Source organism: Fukomys damarensis, unplaced genomic scaffold (assembly GCF_012274545.1).
Source record: "Fukomys damarensis isolate Sample0158 unplaced genomic scaffold, DMR_v1.0_HiC HiC_scaffold_15, whole genome shotgun sequence".
In the NCBI taxonomy this organism is placed as follows: domain Eukaryota; kingdom Metazoa; phylum Chordata; class Mammalia; order Rodentia; family Bathyergidae; genus Fukomys; species Fukomys damarensis.
Window position 1 is genome coordinate 8,664,118 of NW_022900927.1, and position 16,035 is coordinate 8,680,152.

Genomic DNA, 16,035 nt, shown 5'->3' on the forward strand with positions numbered 1-16,035 from the left:
ATTAACTGCGGGAGAAAACTGTTTATTCCTTCACCCACTCCTTCCTTCACAGCATCTTCTCTGCCTTAGATCCACTGATGAAAAAAATGGTCAGGTTCCTTTCTGCCCTTCAAGAGCTTGTTTCCTTGCAGTATACCATTCTCTTTATCGTACTGAGGAGACACAAGGTCAGGAAGGTGAGCCCTTCCCTACTGTCAACACCACAGTACACTTAGGCCACTTCCGCCATTTGACTTACATCATGGAGAGGGAATGCTGCCTTGTAGATTCCAGAACTTACAAGTCTGTTAATCCCAAACTTGCTAACATTGTTTATCACTTGATACGTGACCCGAGAGAGGATGAAGTAAACCTAAAAAGATTCCAAAACAGAGTATGTGATTTATATAGTAGAAACAACCTCTAAACATTGTTTATACTGCAACAGGAATCTGTAGGCATTTTAAATTTGTTTTCAGCTTTTAAAACCAAAACCTTGGGGCATGGTCATGCATGCCTATAATCCCAGCACTTAGGAGGCTGAGGCAGGAGGATCCCTGTGAGTTGGGGGCCAGCCTGGACTACACAATGAGGTCAGGCCAGCCTGAGCTACATAGTGAGACCCTGTCTCAAAAACCAAATATGAGTTTCAAATACTTTATATGAAAACTGGTTTTAGATACTGTTTTAATTCTTTTCATTGAAAAATAGATAAAACATAATTAAAATGTGTACCAAGATTCCAGTGTTTTTTTAGGTGATAGATATATAATCTGAGAATGAGTTTTTAAACAATGCCATTAATAATCTTTAAGTTATATTGCTTACTTATCAGTACTGCATTGCTAATATTCATCCATATTTGTAAATACTGGACTTTATTCATTTGGCTACTGTATATTTTATTGTAAATATACCAGCTTATTAATCCAATTGATAGCAACTTGATTATTTTCCAGGTTATTCCTTAAATAGAATGATATGAACATGTTTAGACATTTGTTGAATATGTAAATGAGTTTGATGGAATAATTAAGAACAGAATTTCTAAGTTTTAGGGTATATGAATAGTCAGTTTTTTTCCAAAGTATTCAATGTTGTTCCAAAATTATTGAACAATCTGCTCTCTGACCAGTAAGAACACGTGTTGAATTTGTACCCACTCTAATAATTGCTATTCTGCAGCTTTTAAATTTAAATGAAGGCTGCAAAATCATATTGTATTATTGTCTTTATTTGCATTTCCCTGATCACTAATGAGTGTGATGTGATATACTGAACATCTTCATCTATTTGTTGGTAATCTCAGTTTCCTCTTCTGTGACATGTCTATTAATGCTTTTGCCCATTTTTCTTACCTATTTATAAGACATCACTTTCATGCTGTTGACACCAATCCTTTGTCAGTTTCTTAGACTGTGAAAATCTAAGTTGTGATAGATTTTTTTATTTTCAGTGATCTCTTCATGAACTAAAGTTTTCAATATAGCAAAATTTATGCTTGTCTTTCATATTCAACATGTTTTATGCCTTAAAGATTATTTTTGTAGTTCTATGTTAAAAATAAATTTATCTATATTTCCTTCTTAAAAACAAAAAACACACCAACCACACCAAACCACTAATAATTCAATAGCATTCTCCAAATCACCCCAAGACAGAAACTAAATTTAGCTTAAACTTACAATGCGGCTTCTGGTGGCTGGATTGAAGAAAGAATCTTTATCAACGATGTAAAAATCATTCATGCGGTTCTTTTCAAATGGGGCAGTGAAAAACTCTTGCTCTGGCTTGATCATATTTTCATCCACACTGAGGACTTTAGTGAACCAGTTGAGATGGCGGAAGGCTGAGGACCGGGTTTTTAGATCATTGGGTTTCAAAGGCAATTTGATATGCATTATCTCAGCATATGTACATAACACTTCCCACGGTGCATGTACTTTTACAAATACAAGCTTGTCATCCAAAACCTATATTGGAAGAATAAAAACACATATCAGGAAACCAAACCACCTATTTTCACAATTTTGAGACTTACAGATTCTTATGAGCTGATATTTATGTTTTTAAAAAAGGAAAAGAAATGAAAGAAAGAAACCCACGTTTACAGAGAACATCAAAAAGTGAAGCTATAATAAAAATAGACCTATAGCACTCTGAGATGGTTAGGTAAGGGGATTATAAGTTCAAGCCCAGCCTTGTAACTTAGCAAAACACTATCTCCAAGGAAAAAATAAAAAGGGCTGGGGGTATAGTGTAAAGGCCCTGGGTCCAATCCTCAGTACTGAACAAAACAGACCTGAAATTATCATAAATTTGAGAGTCTCTTAGTTTGAATTATAAAGAAAATTAATTGAAATTGTTATTATAGTTCTTCTATAACACTAGTATTTTAAATCAGAAAACTAAACTTGTTAATTAGTGACTTAAAAATGCTACAACATTCATTGCAATGCTATACCATGGAAAATATTTTGTTTTTCTAAACCTAGAAATGGACTATTTAACTTGTATAATATGCATTATGTTATGTGGCTATTGAAATGCTAATGATCTAAAATTATTAATAATTTACTATATGTTAAAGGGAAAAAGCAAATTATAAACTGTGAAATAATAATCCCTCTTTTGAAAAGTAAAAAAATACATACTTATTTGAGGAAAGATAAGTTCAGTAAGACTCTAACATAACTTCTGCACAGTTAAGATTCACAGGATTTTTATTTTCCCTATTCTTATATTTTCTAATTTTATTATTTTATATTATTTGAATAGTTAAGAAAACCTTTAAAAAGTTTTTAAAAGAAGAAAATAACTGTTCACATATGCATTCATTATTAAATTCTTGGGCTACTGGAAAAACAATGATACGATTCATAGAAGGCAGATTTAGAGCAATTCCCCTGCCAGTCTGACTACGCACGGCCAGGCTGCACATTTCCAGGGTCCACCACAAACTCCAGGCAGCCTTTAAATCTCCAAGAATAAGTTAGCCAAGGGTTATAAAAGGACTAACACTTACTGATCTTGTTGCTTCTAGCTCCAGGCCTTTGCAGATGAGGTTAGATTCATAAGCTTGTCTTTTTCTCTGTCAAAGGAAATTGGAGTATATGTAAGACCATAAGAACTTTAGTTTTCTCAGGGGCAGAAATTAAGTTTTTTTTTTTTAAAGGAAGAAAATAACAAAACAAACTGGTTTGGATATGAAGAAGAGACATATCTGCTTAGAATGGCACAGAATTGGCAACACCAGTCTTGCTGATGGTGACTTTTGAGTGCTGGGTCTCCAGCAGAATGCTGGGGGCTGCGGCTGGATCTCCCAAACACTCTGGTGGGTCCTTGGTTGTCCCAATGGGGTTTGGGGCCATTTGAGCTCAATAAAACCCTCTTATTTGGGCACAATCTGAAGGACTTTTTGACTCCTAAAAGTACATGAATGGAAAAAAAAAATTATTTTACAGGGTCTCAATATGCAGTCCAGGCTGACCTTGAATTCATTATGTAGCCCAGGCTGGCCTCAAACTTGAGGTGATCCTTTTGCCTCAGCCTCCTGAGTGTCCCAGCTATAAGTGGAAGTTTTTGAGTCTCCAATACTGATGTCACTTTCCAGAGTTAAAGATTCTAGATTTAAAAGTTTTTATTTCCATATTAGACATTTAAATGATTCAGTTACTAGATATTTCACCCCTGCAAACCTTAACCAAGTAAAACAACACAGATAATTTTGGCAAAATGCAAAGGATCTGAAACTGAAATGTTCATGAAGTTATAAACATCCATAACTACAAAAATAGGGAGAATAGATAATAAATCTGCCCATCTTATATGGCCAATTCAAAAGAAGTAAAATATACTGTATCAATTCTATTTGTTTGTTTGTTTTTTGGTACCAGGGATCGAACTCAGGACCTTGCAGGCAGCAGCACCAAGGACCTTGCAGGCCCTTGTATCAATTATATATGGTGAGGATTTTGCCAAACAGTACGCTAAGATGTAAGGAAAGTACATAAAGGCGAAGACCTGAGTGACCTTTAAAAGAACACTTTTGATGACAAAGCAGCTATCCTGCATTATGAAAAGAAAAATTGGGTTCAGAACACAAGCTCTGCAAGTAGACAGCCCAGGTTTATGACTCACGACAAAAACAACCTAAAATCTGTGACCTGTTTTCTGTAACTGTTCAACACAGAAGACCTCATTAATTTCCTTTGTAGATGCTCATGAAGATGATTTAAAGTGCATACATCCCATGAACTAGAATTTCCACTTACAAAAATGACAGGAGATACACTGGCTCTACCCTCGGCAGTCACAAAACAGAGACTGCTCAATGAACAGAGTAATCAGGGAACCCAGATGTTGGGCTGCTGTACCTAGAAAGTTCCCTTCATGATGAGCCCACTGTGAAGGGGCAGAGGGGGCTGAGCTGCTGTGCTGCACACAGTGCCAAGAGCACAGAGGGTCCTGATGAGTGTGATGCAGGTGGTGGATCTGAAAAGGACAAAGGTCAGAAGGCAAAAGAATACACCTGGTGTCTGGCTCAATTTGATCCAAACAATCCCTGACATATTTTCCTTTATTTGTATTTATTTAATAAATGGTTGTACTGTACTTGCAACGTGTCAAGACGCTGTGCTAAGAACTTTCCAAATGTAGAACATTTCATGGCTTGCTACACTCGGTTTGCGCGAGAGTCACTTGGAGAAGAGCCAGCAAGTGGACAACTTTCCCTAGACACGAGCCAGCAATGGGCCGAGAAATGCTGGTGTTGACAGAGTTCCTACTCCACTCGCAGCAGGGGCTGTGCCCTCTCAACTTCCTCCATCACCGCCATCTCTCTAACTCAGCCCTTTCTACCCCTTGCCTGCCACAGTCCCAACCAGAACTTGGGAATTTGACTCAAGGCCAGTCGACTTTTTACCTATGCAGCATTTCTTCACTCTGGACCCTCGTTCTCTTGCTTTGATTCCTGACGGCCCAGCTCTTGTTTCTCGCTACTTCTTTCTTTGCTATTTAGTCAAAGCTCTTTGATCCTGCCAACAGTGGTAAATATAGTTCTAGACACAAATTACCTACCTAACACACGTTGAGAGGATACACACAGCAGCCCCTCCTTACCTACAGTTGTCCTTGCCACTATTTAAGTTACCTGTTGTCCGCTGAGGCCCAAAGACACTAAATGGAAAAGTCAGAAAAATAAACTTACTTAAAATTAGTTTTAAATATTGCGTGCTGTCAGAATAGTGTGATGGGATCTCGTACTGCTCCGATCCCACTCAAAATGTGAACCACCTCTACCGTGTATACACTGCCGGTCGGTTCATCACTTGGTTGCCACCTTGGTTGTAAGACAGATCACAGTGGTATCACAGTGCTTATGTTCAGGTAACCCTCATTTTCCTTAATGGCCCCAAAGTGCAAGAGTAGTCATGTTGGCAGTTCAGATATGTCACAGAGAAACCACTAAGTGCTGCTTTTAAGTGAAAAAAAGAAAGTTCTCAGCTTCAGAAGGAAAGAAAAAAAAGCACGTGTTGAAGTTAAGATCTAGAGTAATGAATCTTCTGTGAAATTGTGAAGGAAAAAGAAATTCATGTTAGTTTTGCTCTTACACCTCAAACTTCTAAAGTTTTAGCCACAGTGTATGGTGTACTTAGTTGAAAGAGAAAATGCTTTAAATTTGTGTGCACGTATAGGAAAGAGTTCTCTCTCTCTCTCTCTCTTTCTCTCTCTCTCTCTCTGTCTGTCTCTCTCTCTCTCTATATATATATATATAGTTTGGTGCTACCTCTAGTTTCAAGGGACCCACAGGTAAGGTAAGGACTACTCTGTCTGACAAGCATTTATTAATGCATTCTACAAGTATTTCCTAAAGTTCCATTATTTTCCAGGCAACTTGTGAAGCACTGAGGACTCAAAGAATTCAAGACTTTAACGCCTAATCACCCATTTGTAGAATGCCCGCAACAATGGAACATAATGAAATGTGCTCTCTTCAAATTCTTTTTCCTTGAATTTTTCTAACAGATGCATTTCATGCAAAAATTTAAAAAATTTCCATTTTCAGCATAAATGGGTTAAGACTGTCTGGTACAGAGGAACTACAGAGAAACTCACAGTCTACTGCTTTAAGATTTATTTCTCCCAATACAGCAGGATTTCCTCCTAGTTTCATGGCACTATAACAGATATCTGTTATTCTTCATGACCACCAATGCTTCAACTTTCAACAGAGCCCATATCCCTTATACTGTATAAAATTGCACACGCTCCTTTTTCTGGTGCCTTCTTAAATTGGGCTATTAGCAAATGAGCTATCCCTGCAAGTGCGATCACCCACTCCAGATTCTGAACTAGAAGCCAGCAACTCCAAGAGGCAAAGCCAAGGAGAACCCATTCTGGGGCGGATGAGAGTGAATGTCAGAGACAGAAGAGGCAGAGGTCACTGCAGGAGCTTTCAGCGACCACTGTTGGTTAGAGATGCCAATAGCAGCCCTGCGATCCATGTAGCAGCTATGCTTTTACTGTCTGACTGTCCCTGTGGCAGGATTTGGGGACCCTCTTCTACCTGGTCTGCTGGCTAACTCCACATCTATTTGTCTAACCCTTCGTTGCTTAACTTACAGCTCATTTTTGTTACGTGTAAGCAAGAATCCTTACAGAACAGCTACAAACTTAGGGAAAATCTGTTAGCCTAGAACCTAAATCACTGACAACAGAGGGAGCAAGTGTTCTGAGAGGGCTGGAAACTGTGACATTCTTTCTTTCAAAGGAGATGACTCACCCTGAGGAGAGGCAGCTTCGTACTTAGTCTCACTAGCAGGTCAGAGCAAAACCCATGCCTGTGCCTTTGGTATCCTCTTGATTTGTTACCCAGGAATTTCACAGAAAGTGAAGGTTGTGGCTTAAGGATTTTAGCTCTGACAGACAAATGTTCCTCTAATCAGAAGAGCTAGAGGATTGGTCAGAAGAGAGGCTTCTCCAGCCGCTCAACAGGGATCTTAACATTTAAGGGCTGGTAGGAAACAAATCAACTGTGTTTTCTGGTCTTGTTACAAATCCATGGCTCCCAGCACAGTTAGGTCCAGTATGGTACACATCTGTCTTCCTGCCATCCACCAGCGAGATGGTTCACAGCTCCAAGGTGCTTCCTGTGCTCAACACCTAACTTGCAGACTTCCATGCTCTGTAGGGGACCTAACCATGATTCACTGTGACCTCTTGCAGGTTTCTTTCTTTCTACCTCAACATTTGGATAACATCTTTATGTTTGGAGTCTAAAGTCAAGCTTTTACGTCATTGCTCTTACTCTCAGCTAACAAATAGTGAACGAGGCTTCTCATTCTTAAGAATATTAAGTTTTTTCATGGCCCTGCCTGCTCTTCAATTACCACCCGCCCTCAGAGATGTTGGGCTTTAATCTCAGTATCATTAGCACTTAGAACAGGCCTGTAAAAAGATAAACATGCAATAAATGTATGGCGGATAGAAAGACCGAGGAATGGAAGGCTGAGTAAACTGAGGCATACAAAGTGCTATGGTACAGAAACACTCCCCCCATTTTTCCACAAACATTTAATTTGTGGGTTTTACAGGATCTAATGGAGAAGGAGAGATACAATTTAATCTGAAATACAGTGGCATCCGATAGTGCAGGGGTATCCAGAGCATAAAGTGATTCTCAGACACTTCAGGGTTTGAATTATGAGATGGCAAAAGGGATAAGGTTCAGAAAGCTGGACCATTTCGCCGCTGAAAACATGAAACACAAACAAGTCCTGCATGTTGGTTGTATCGGCTGCATCAACCATGAACACAACATGCTGAATACTTCAAGTTAGACCTGGTTCCTCCTCTACCCAATTTTCAAACCGAGGCTACAATTCCTCACCATTTTCATAGGACTTTCTCCACTCAGATTCTGCTCTACCAAATAGACCTCCAGCTCTTGCCATTTGAGTATCTTTCTACTTTTTTTTTTTTTTGATACCAGGGATCAAACTCGGGTCCTTGCGCTTGTGAGACAGGCAGCGGAACCACTGAGCTAAATCCCCTGCCCCGAGTATCTTTCTTATGCCTGGTCATGATACTGGTTGGATTGATGGGGTCAAAATTCAAACCCTAGTTCTGTCATACACTAGCTCTAATGCTGGGTAGATAAACTCTGAGGCTGTTTTAAGGATTAAATATGATGACAAGTATACAATATACAACATGATGCTTGGGGATATAAGCCCTATGTAAGTCATTACCATTCTCTCCTTTCTCTGTCTTCCAATGTGCTCAACTTCCCTTGCTCCCTACAAAATACAAAACAAAAACCCTCTATCTTACAGGTCTTAGAGGCTCATCTCTCCTTTTCAATATCAAACATCAGACAAAACAGGCAGTCTCCACCCATTCTGCCTTTCCACATTGTGTACTCAAGGACCCCTAACCCCTCCCGTGGGACCCCGACCCTATTTTACAGGAACTCTGGAAGTGAATCTTATGGCTGAGTAACTCAGCCCCCTCCCTTATGGACTCTTCTGTGCCATGTGACTGCCGTGGTCCTTGGACTACCACTCTGATATCTGACGAACACATATATATTCTTCACCCTCTGCAACTCTTCTGCCTCATTTTTTAAAAAATTTAATTTATTGGTACATTCTAGGCAGACAGTACAGTTACATTCATGACTGGGATCTTGTACCTTTACATGCCAGGTCTTGGTTCTCATTTTTCCCCTTGTCCCCACCCTCCCTTCATCCTCTCCTCCCCTCCCCACCTTCAAACACTTTAATTCCATTTTTACATTTTCTCATATTTTTTTCCTTTTCCCTTATTCCCCCTTCCCTATCCTTCTCACTGTCCCTACACCTTTGGTCCTTTTCTTCCTATGTGCTAAATGTCCCATTAGGATCTTGAGTACTATTTTAGTTTTTCACACTAGAGAAACTATTTGGTATTTGCATATGTGTAACTTATTTATTTCACTTGGAAGTATATCCTCAAAATGTACCCATTTACCTACGAATGAATCTACTTTCTCATTCTTTATGGCTGAGTAGTATTCCATTTTATAGAAAAACCACATCTTCTTTACACAGTTTCCAATTGATGGGCAGATGGGCTGTTTCCAAATCTTAGTTATTACAAACTGTGCCGCTATAAATATGGGTGCGCATATATCACTGTGGTGATTCTTTTAATTCTTTTGGAAAGATAGCCAACAGAGGGATGTCTGGGTCAAATGGAACTTCTAATCCTAGTTCTTTGAGGTATCCCCATATTGACTTCCATAGTAGTTGCACCAGTCTGCACTCCCACCAACAATGAAGAAGGGTTCCTTTCTCCTCACAACCGCGTCAACATTTGTTATTGTGTAATTTCTTGATAGCAGCCATTCTTTGTGGGGTGAGGTGGAATCTCAGTGTTGTTTTCATCTGTTATCTCTTGAATGACCAGTGAGGTGGAGCATTTTTTCATATATTTACTTGCTGCTTTTTCTTTGTCTGAGAGATGTCTGTTCATTTCAGATGCTCATTTTTGAATTGGGTCTCTATATTTGGGGGGGGCTGGTTGTTTTGAGTTCTTTATATATTTTAGATAATAGTCCTTTGTCTGAGGAGCAGCTGGTAAAAAGTTTTTCTTCCCACATTGTAGTTCTGTTGATGGTTTCTTTTTGCAGTACAGAAGCTTTTTAATAAGATGAGATCCCAGTTGTTGATTCTTTCTGCTAGTTCCCGTGCTACTGAGGATTTGTTCATAAAGTCTTTTCCTATGCCAAAGTCTTCCAGAGTTCTGCCTAACTTATCTTCCAGCAAGTTTAGTGTTTTTGTTTTTATGTTTAGATCTTTAATCCACTTTTAATTTAGTGCATGGTGACAGATAAGGGTCTAGTTTTAATCTTTTGCAGTTTGAGATCCAGTTTTTCCAACACCATTTATTAAAGAGGCTATCTTTCCTCCAGTGGGGACTGTCAAGCTCCTTTGTCAAGATGAGGTAGCTGAGTGTATCTGGAATTGTTTTTGTGTCTTCCAGTCTGTTCCAATGATCCTCAGGTCTGCTTCTTTGCCCAGAACCATGCTGTTTTTATCACAGTGGCTTTGTAGTATAGTTTCAAATTGGGAATTGTTATACCCGCTGCCATGTGTCTGTTGCCTAGGATGGTTTTTGCTGTTCTAGGTCTCATGGTTCCAAATGAATTTTTGGATTCTTTTTTCTAGTTCTGTGAAGTATAGGATTGGGATTTCAATTGGTATTGCATTGAATCTGTATAGCAGTTTTGGTAGTATGGCCATTTTCACTATGTTGATTCTTCCTACCCAGGAGCAGGGGACATCTTTCCATTTTCTTATATCCTCCTTGATCTCTTTTTTCAGAGTGCTGTAGTTTTCAGTGTAGAGGTCTTTTGCTTCTTTTGTTAGATGGATTTCCAGATATTTCATTTTTTTGGGTGCTATTGTGAAAGGAATTGTTTCCCTAATTTCTTGCTCAGTGAGTCTGTTATTTGTGTACAAGAAGGCTATTGATTTTTGGGTGTTGACCTTGTATCCAGCTACTCTGCTAAAAATGTCAATTAAGTTGAGAAGTCTTTTGGTGGAGTTTTTTGGGTCTTCAATGTAGAGTATCATATCATTAGCAAATAAGGACAGCTTAACTTCTTCCTTTCCTATCTTTATTGCTTTAATTTCTTTCTCTTGTCTAATTGCTATCTGCCTCGTTTCTTATAAGGAAGGTTACTGATGAGCATGTACAGCACGTGTGATTATCACAGATGCAGGCAACATGAGAACAACTTCCTTCAATCCATTTTAAAGCGTGGATAATAGTCTCTCAGTAATATATATCATAATCTATTTAGCCAACCTCAAATTATTAGATATTTACAGTTTCTAATTTTTCACTATCATCAAGACGCCTATAGAACCATCTTTGTACACCCTTGGTTACTTCCTCAGTATGCAGTACCAGAAGCAGAACTGTTAAAGAGCGTATGCAATTTTAGATTGCTTAATATGTATAGCTGTGCTGCCCTCTAGAAAGGTTGTTCTAATTTATCTTATTTTAGTTCTTATTTAGTTCATTATAAAGAACTCCTGAGATATTTACCTGATTTCTCTAGAGATAATTGGTAGACCTTAGAGTGGGTTTATTATGCCCTCTATTTTACCACCAACCATAAATACTGAAACAGTTGAGTCAATTGCTCAAACATGTTAATATATCACTGTGGTGTTGCTTTAATACAACAGTTCTTGCTATTTTCTTTTGGCATGGCAATTCACAAAGAACCAGTGGACTATTTTAAAACTTGATCAACCCGGTTTTCTTGGTGTGTCAGGTAGCTAAAATAAATTAGCATATGTTCTATACTTGTCAAATAGGCACACAGCAGGAAAGGACTGCTTACTTTAGAAAAGACTGCTTGGGTCTCTTTAATATGAAATTATCATCCTCACTTCTCCATAGAATTTACACTTGCATAAGTAACTTGACATTTGAAAAATTAGTGTAGAGCTGTCTTCCATATTAAGGATGAAAGATAATTAATATTGCATATTGGCTGACATAGGCATTGCTCAATAAATATTTGTTCAATAAATGAACATGTGAAGCTACACAATTTTTAACTAAAAATTATGTATGTGTCTTGTTGGAAAGCCTTATATATAAGACCTAAACCTAGACTATAATGTATGATTTGTGTTTGACATCAGAGAATGATTAAACTAGACATAGTGGCTCTTAAAAAAAAGCCTAGTCATAAATTAAATTGTACTATAAATTCCTGTACCTCTGGGGGAGCAGATTCGTCTGTACTGCAATTAGATCCCTCTTACTTGCTAGAATTCTAGCAAAGCCAAAGTGACGATAATCACTGAGGACCTGTGTACATCACAAAAAGATGCACACAATCCTTTGGCTGCTGGTGGGAAAAGGTAACAAGGATTCAAAGAGAAAAAGGACAAGAGCACCTAGCCAGCCACCCTCCAGGCACAGGAACTGTCTTTATGCCTCTTTTGAGAGATTAATAAAGCTGTCAGAGAAATGAAGAAAGCAATCCAAATCACAAAGGACAGGCTGGTGTAATTAAGGAAGTTTTCTGTCACCAAGGACCTTTGATTACACATTACCTACCTCATCTGGCTTAATGAAGTCAGTGTTGTAAAGAATTTAGCTGGGAAGCATACAGGAATAATACTGATCGTAAAGACCAGTTCTCTTCACGGCAACTAGCCCTTCCGGTATAAAAAGCAGGGACTGCGATGACTAAGAAGTAAATTACAAATGTAATGTGATGATAAAGCACAACAAGCTGGTTGAGACTGATAAAACATATGCATAGTTAATTTCAAATATCCTTACAGCTTACTTGCCTGATATGCAAAGTATTAATGATGCTGTTAATTTTATTTTCAAGTTGCTAACCTTTGTTCAGCCTGCAAAGAAGCATGACAAAAAAGTGAAAGGTACCCAATCTTCTCAAACACAGACTATAACACGTGCTATTTTATTAATTATATATCACGCACTCCAGAAAGTTTGGTAAACAGAATACACAAATTATTCAATTGCATCTCAATTTAAATTCACATGCTGGCAATAAAACATGTAATGTCCGTGGACCAGTATGATGAGGAATTTACTCAAGTGGGTGATGCGTGTTCAGGAGGGGACAGAAAACAGATGAGCATTTTCAAGGACAAGCATCAAACGTTTGGAGGTTCTAGCAGGGCAGCGCAGCTACTCCTAGACCCCTGACCAAGGAAACAGTACTCCAGTATCGGGGGAGTTATCCTCTTCCACCAAGCGTGGGGCTTTGAGGGACACACAGGGAGTGGTGAGAGAGGAAGGGGACAGCCGCCCAGCAAGCCAGAGCAGCAGAGTCATCCCTGGAGATCCGTGGGTGACAGATGTCGCAGTGAGATCGCCCTCACAGCTGATAAACATAAAATTAAGGGAATATTTAGCTGAAGTCCACTTCCAAGTTTTTAAATTAACATTTTTGGTATAATTACAAATAAATAAATACAAAAGAAACCATCAACAGAACTAAGAGACAACCTACAATGTGGGAAAAAAATTTTACCACCTGCACCTCAGACAAAGGATTATTATCTAAAATGTATATAGAACTCAAAAAATCCAGTCCCCCCCAAATATAAAGACCCAATTCAAAAATGCGCATCTGAAATGAACATGCATTTCTCAAAGAAGTAAAAGCACCAAGTAAAGATATGAAAAAATGTTCCACATCACTGGTCATTGGAGAGATGCAGATGAAAACAACATTGAGATTCCACCTCACCCCATAAAGAATGGCTGCTATCAAGAAATCAACCAATAACAAATGTTGGTGGGGTTGTGGGGAGAAAGTAACCCTTCCCCATTGTTGGTAGGAGTACAGACTGGTGCAACCACTACGGCAATCAATATGGAGATACCTCAAAGAACTAGGATTAGAGGTTCCATTTGACCCAGCCATCCCTCTGCTGGGTATCTTTCCAAAAGAATTAAAAGAATCATACCACAGTGATATATGTGAACTCATGTTTATAGCAGCACAGTTTGTAATAGCTAAAACTTGGAAATAGCCCATTTGCCCATCAGTTGGAAACTGGATAAAGATGTGGTTTTTCTATAAAATGGAATACTACTCAGCCATAAAGAATGAGAAATTAGAGTCATTCATAGGAAAATGGATGCATATTGAGGATAAACTCTGAAGTGAAATAAATAAGTTACATATGTGTAAATACTGAATAGTTTCTCTGGGGTGAAAAAGTATAATAGAACATAAGATCCTAATGAGATAATTAACAATGTGAAATAGGAAGAAAAGGGCTAACAGTATAGGGGAAGTGGGAAGGGTAGGGGAAAGGAAATAAGGGAAAAGAAAAAAAATACGAGAAAATAAAAAAAGGGAAATAAAGTATTTGTAAATAGGAAAGGGAGAAGGAGGTAAAGGGAGAGCAGGGATAAGGTGAAAAAATGAGAACCAAGATCTGTCACGTAAAGGTACAAGATCCCAATGATGAATGTAACTGTACTGTATACCTAAAATGTACCAATAAACTCAATGAGAAAAACCAAATACTTGTGGGTAATTTAAATTTTCAGAGAAGGAAAAAAACCATCTGTAACCCACTGCTGAGATAAGTACTAAAAAATATTGGATTTAGCACAGTGGTTCCGGTGCCTGCTTTGCAAGTGCAAGAATCTGAGTTCGATACCTGGTACCAAAAAAACAAATACAAAAACTTAAAACACCAAAGCACTAAAATTATTTTAGTGACATGTTCTCCAAATTTATTTGCTTCTAAGAGCAACACAGAGAGCTTTCTTTTCTCTCTCTCTCTTCTCCTTCTCCTTATTTTGGTACTGGGGATTGAACTCAGGACCTTGCACTTGTGAGGCAGATGGCAGAACCACTGAGCTAAATCCCTGGCCTGAAAGCTTTTCTATAATGTAGATTTTTGGATCCCTCTCCTAGAGAAACTAATTCAGCACAAATGGTACAGGGCCTGGAAAAATCTATTTTTTGTTAGCTTGTTTTGAGATATGGTCTCACTATGTAGCCCAGGCCGGGCTGGAACTCACAGCAATCCTCCAGCCTCAGTCTCCTGAGGGCTGGGATCACAGGTGTGTGGCACCATTCCTGGCTGGGCAACTTTTTTTTTTTTTTTTTTTTTTTTTTTTTTTTTTTTTTTTTTTTTTTTTTTTAGCTTTTTAGTTTTTTATTTTTATTGAGTTTATTGGTATATTTAGATATATCTTATGATCACAGTCATCACTGAGACTTTGTACCTGTACATGATATACCTTGATTCTTATTTTTTCCCATTCCCCTGCCCTCCCTTCAACCCTCCACCCCACAGAGACATAAGCTATGTTTCCATTTTTTCCTTCTTACTTTCAATTTTTTTCTTTCCCTTCTTTCCTTTCCCCACCCCACCCTAGTTCTCCTTTCCTTTTGAACAGTTTTTTTCCTATTTCACAATATATATTATACGTTTTGGTCCTCATTTATACCTTCAGTTACACTAGAGAAAAGATTTGGTATTTACACATGCATCCTACTTATTTCACTTGTGAATATGGCCTCAAGGTGCATCCATTTAGCCATAAATGTCTCAAGTTTATCTTTCTTTATGCTGAGTAGTACTCCATTTCATAGAAATCCCCCACATGTTCCTTATCCACTCACCAGGTGATGGGCTTTTGGGTTGTAGCTATTAAAAACTGTGCCACTATAAATACGGGTGCATATGTTGCTGTGGTATGAGTCTTTTAATTCTTTTGGGAAGATACCCAGCAGAGGAACAGCAGGGTCAACTGGGATCTCTAATCCTAGTTTTCTGAGGAATCTCCACGCTGATTTCCACAGTGGCTGCACCAGTCTGCACTCCCATCAGTAGTGGAAAAGGGTTCTTCCTCCCTATAACCCCACCAGCATTCATTATTGGTTGATTTCTTGAAACCCGAAGATCAGTGGAACAGACTAGAAGACACAGAAACAACTCCAGACATACTAAGCCACCCCTTCTTTGACAAAAGAGTCAAACACTCTCAGTGGAGGAAAGATAGCCTCTTTAATAAATGGTGTTAGAGAAACTGGATTTCAACTTGCCAACGATTAAAACTAGACACATAACTTTCACCATGCACTAAATTAAAATTGAAATGGATTAAAGATCTACATATTAAAACAAAAACACTAAACCTGCTGGAAGACAGGTTAGGCAGAACTCTTGAAGACACTGGCATAGGAAAAGGCTTTATGAACAAAACCTCAGTAGTAGCAGAGAGAATCAACAACTGGGATCTCATCTTATTAAAAAGCTTCTGAACTGCAAGAGAAACCACCAAGAGAGCTAAGAGACGACCTACAATGTGGGAAAAAATTTTCACCAGCCATTCCTCAGACAAAGGTCTACTATTTAGAATACATAAAGAACTTAAACAAATCAGACTTCCCAAATTTACATACTCAATCCAAACATGGGCATCTGAAATGAACAGACATTTCTCAGACGAAGTAGAAGCAGCAAATAAACATAGGAAATT

General features: G+C 38.4%; 1 protein-coding gene across 1 annotated transcript in view; it reads right to left on the reverse strand.

The window, feature by feature from the left end:
* Positions 1 to 16,035, reverse strand: part of Ano6 (anoctamin 6) — a 199,669-nt gene that overhangs the window by 61,578 nt on the left and 122,056 nt on the right. The window contains exons 4-6 of the mRNA XM_010638370.3: positions 3,005 to 3,070; positions 1,665 to 1,952; positions 239 to 352 (exon numbers count right to left, since the gene is read on the reverse strand). Coding sequence (XP_010636672.1) covers positions 239 to 352; positions 1,665 to 1,952; positions 3,005 to 3,070 — 468 coding nt within the window. The remainder of the gene's footprint in view (positions 1 to 238; positions 353 to 1,664; positions 1,953 to 3,004; positions 3,071 to 16,035) is intronic.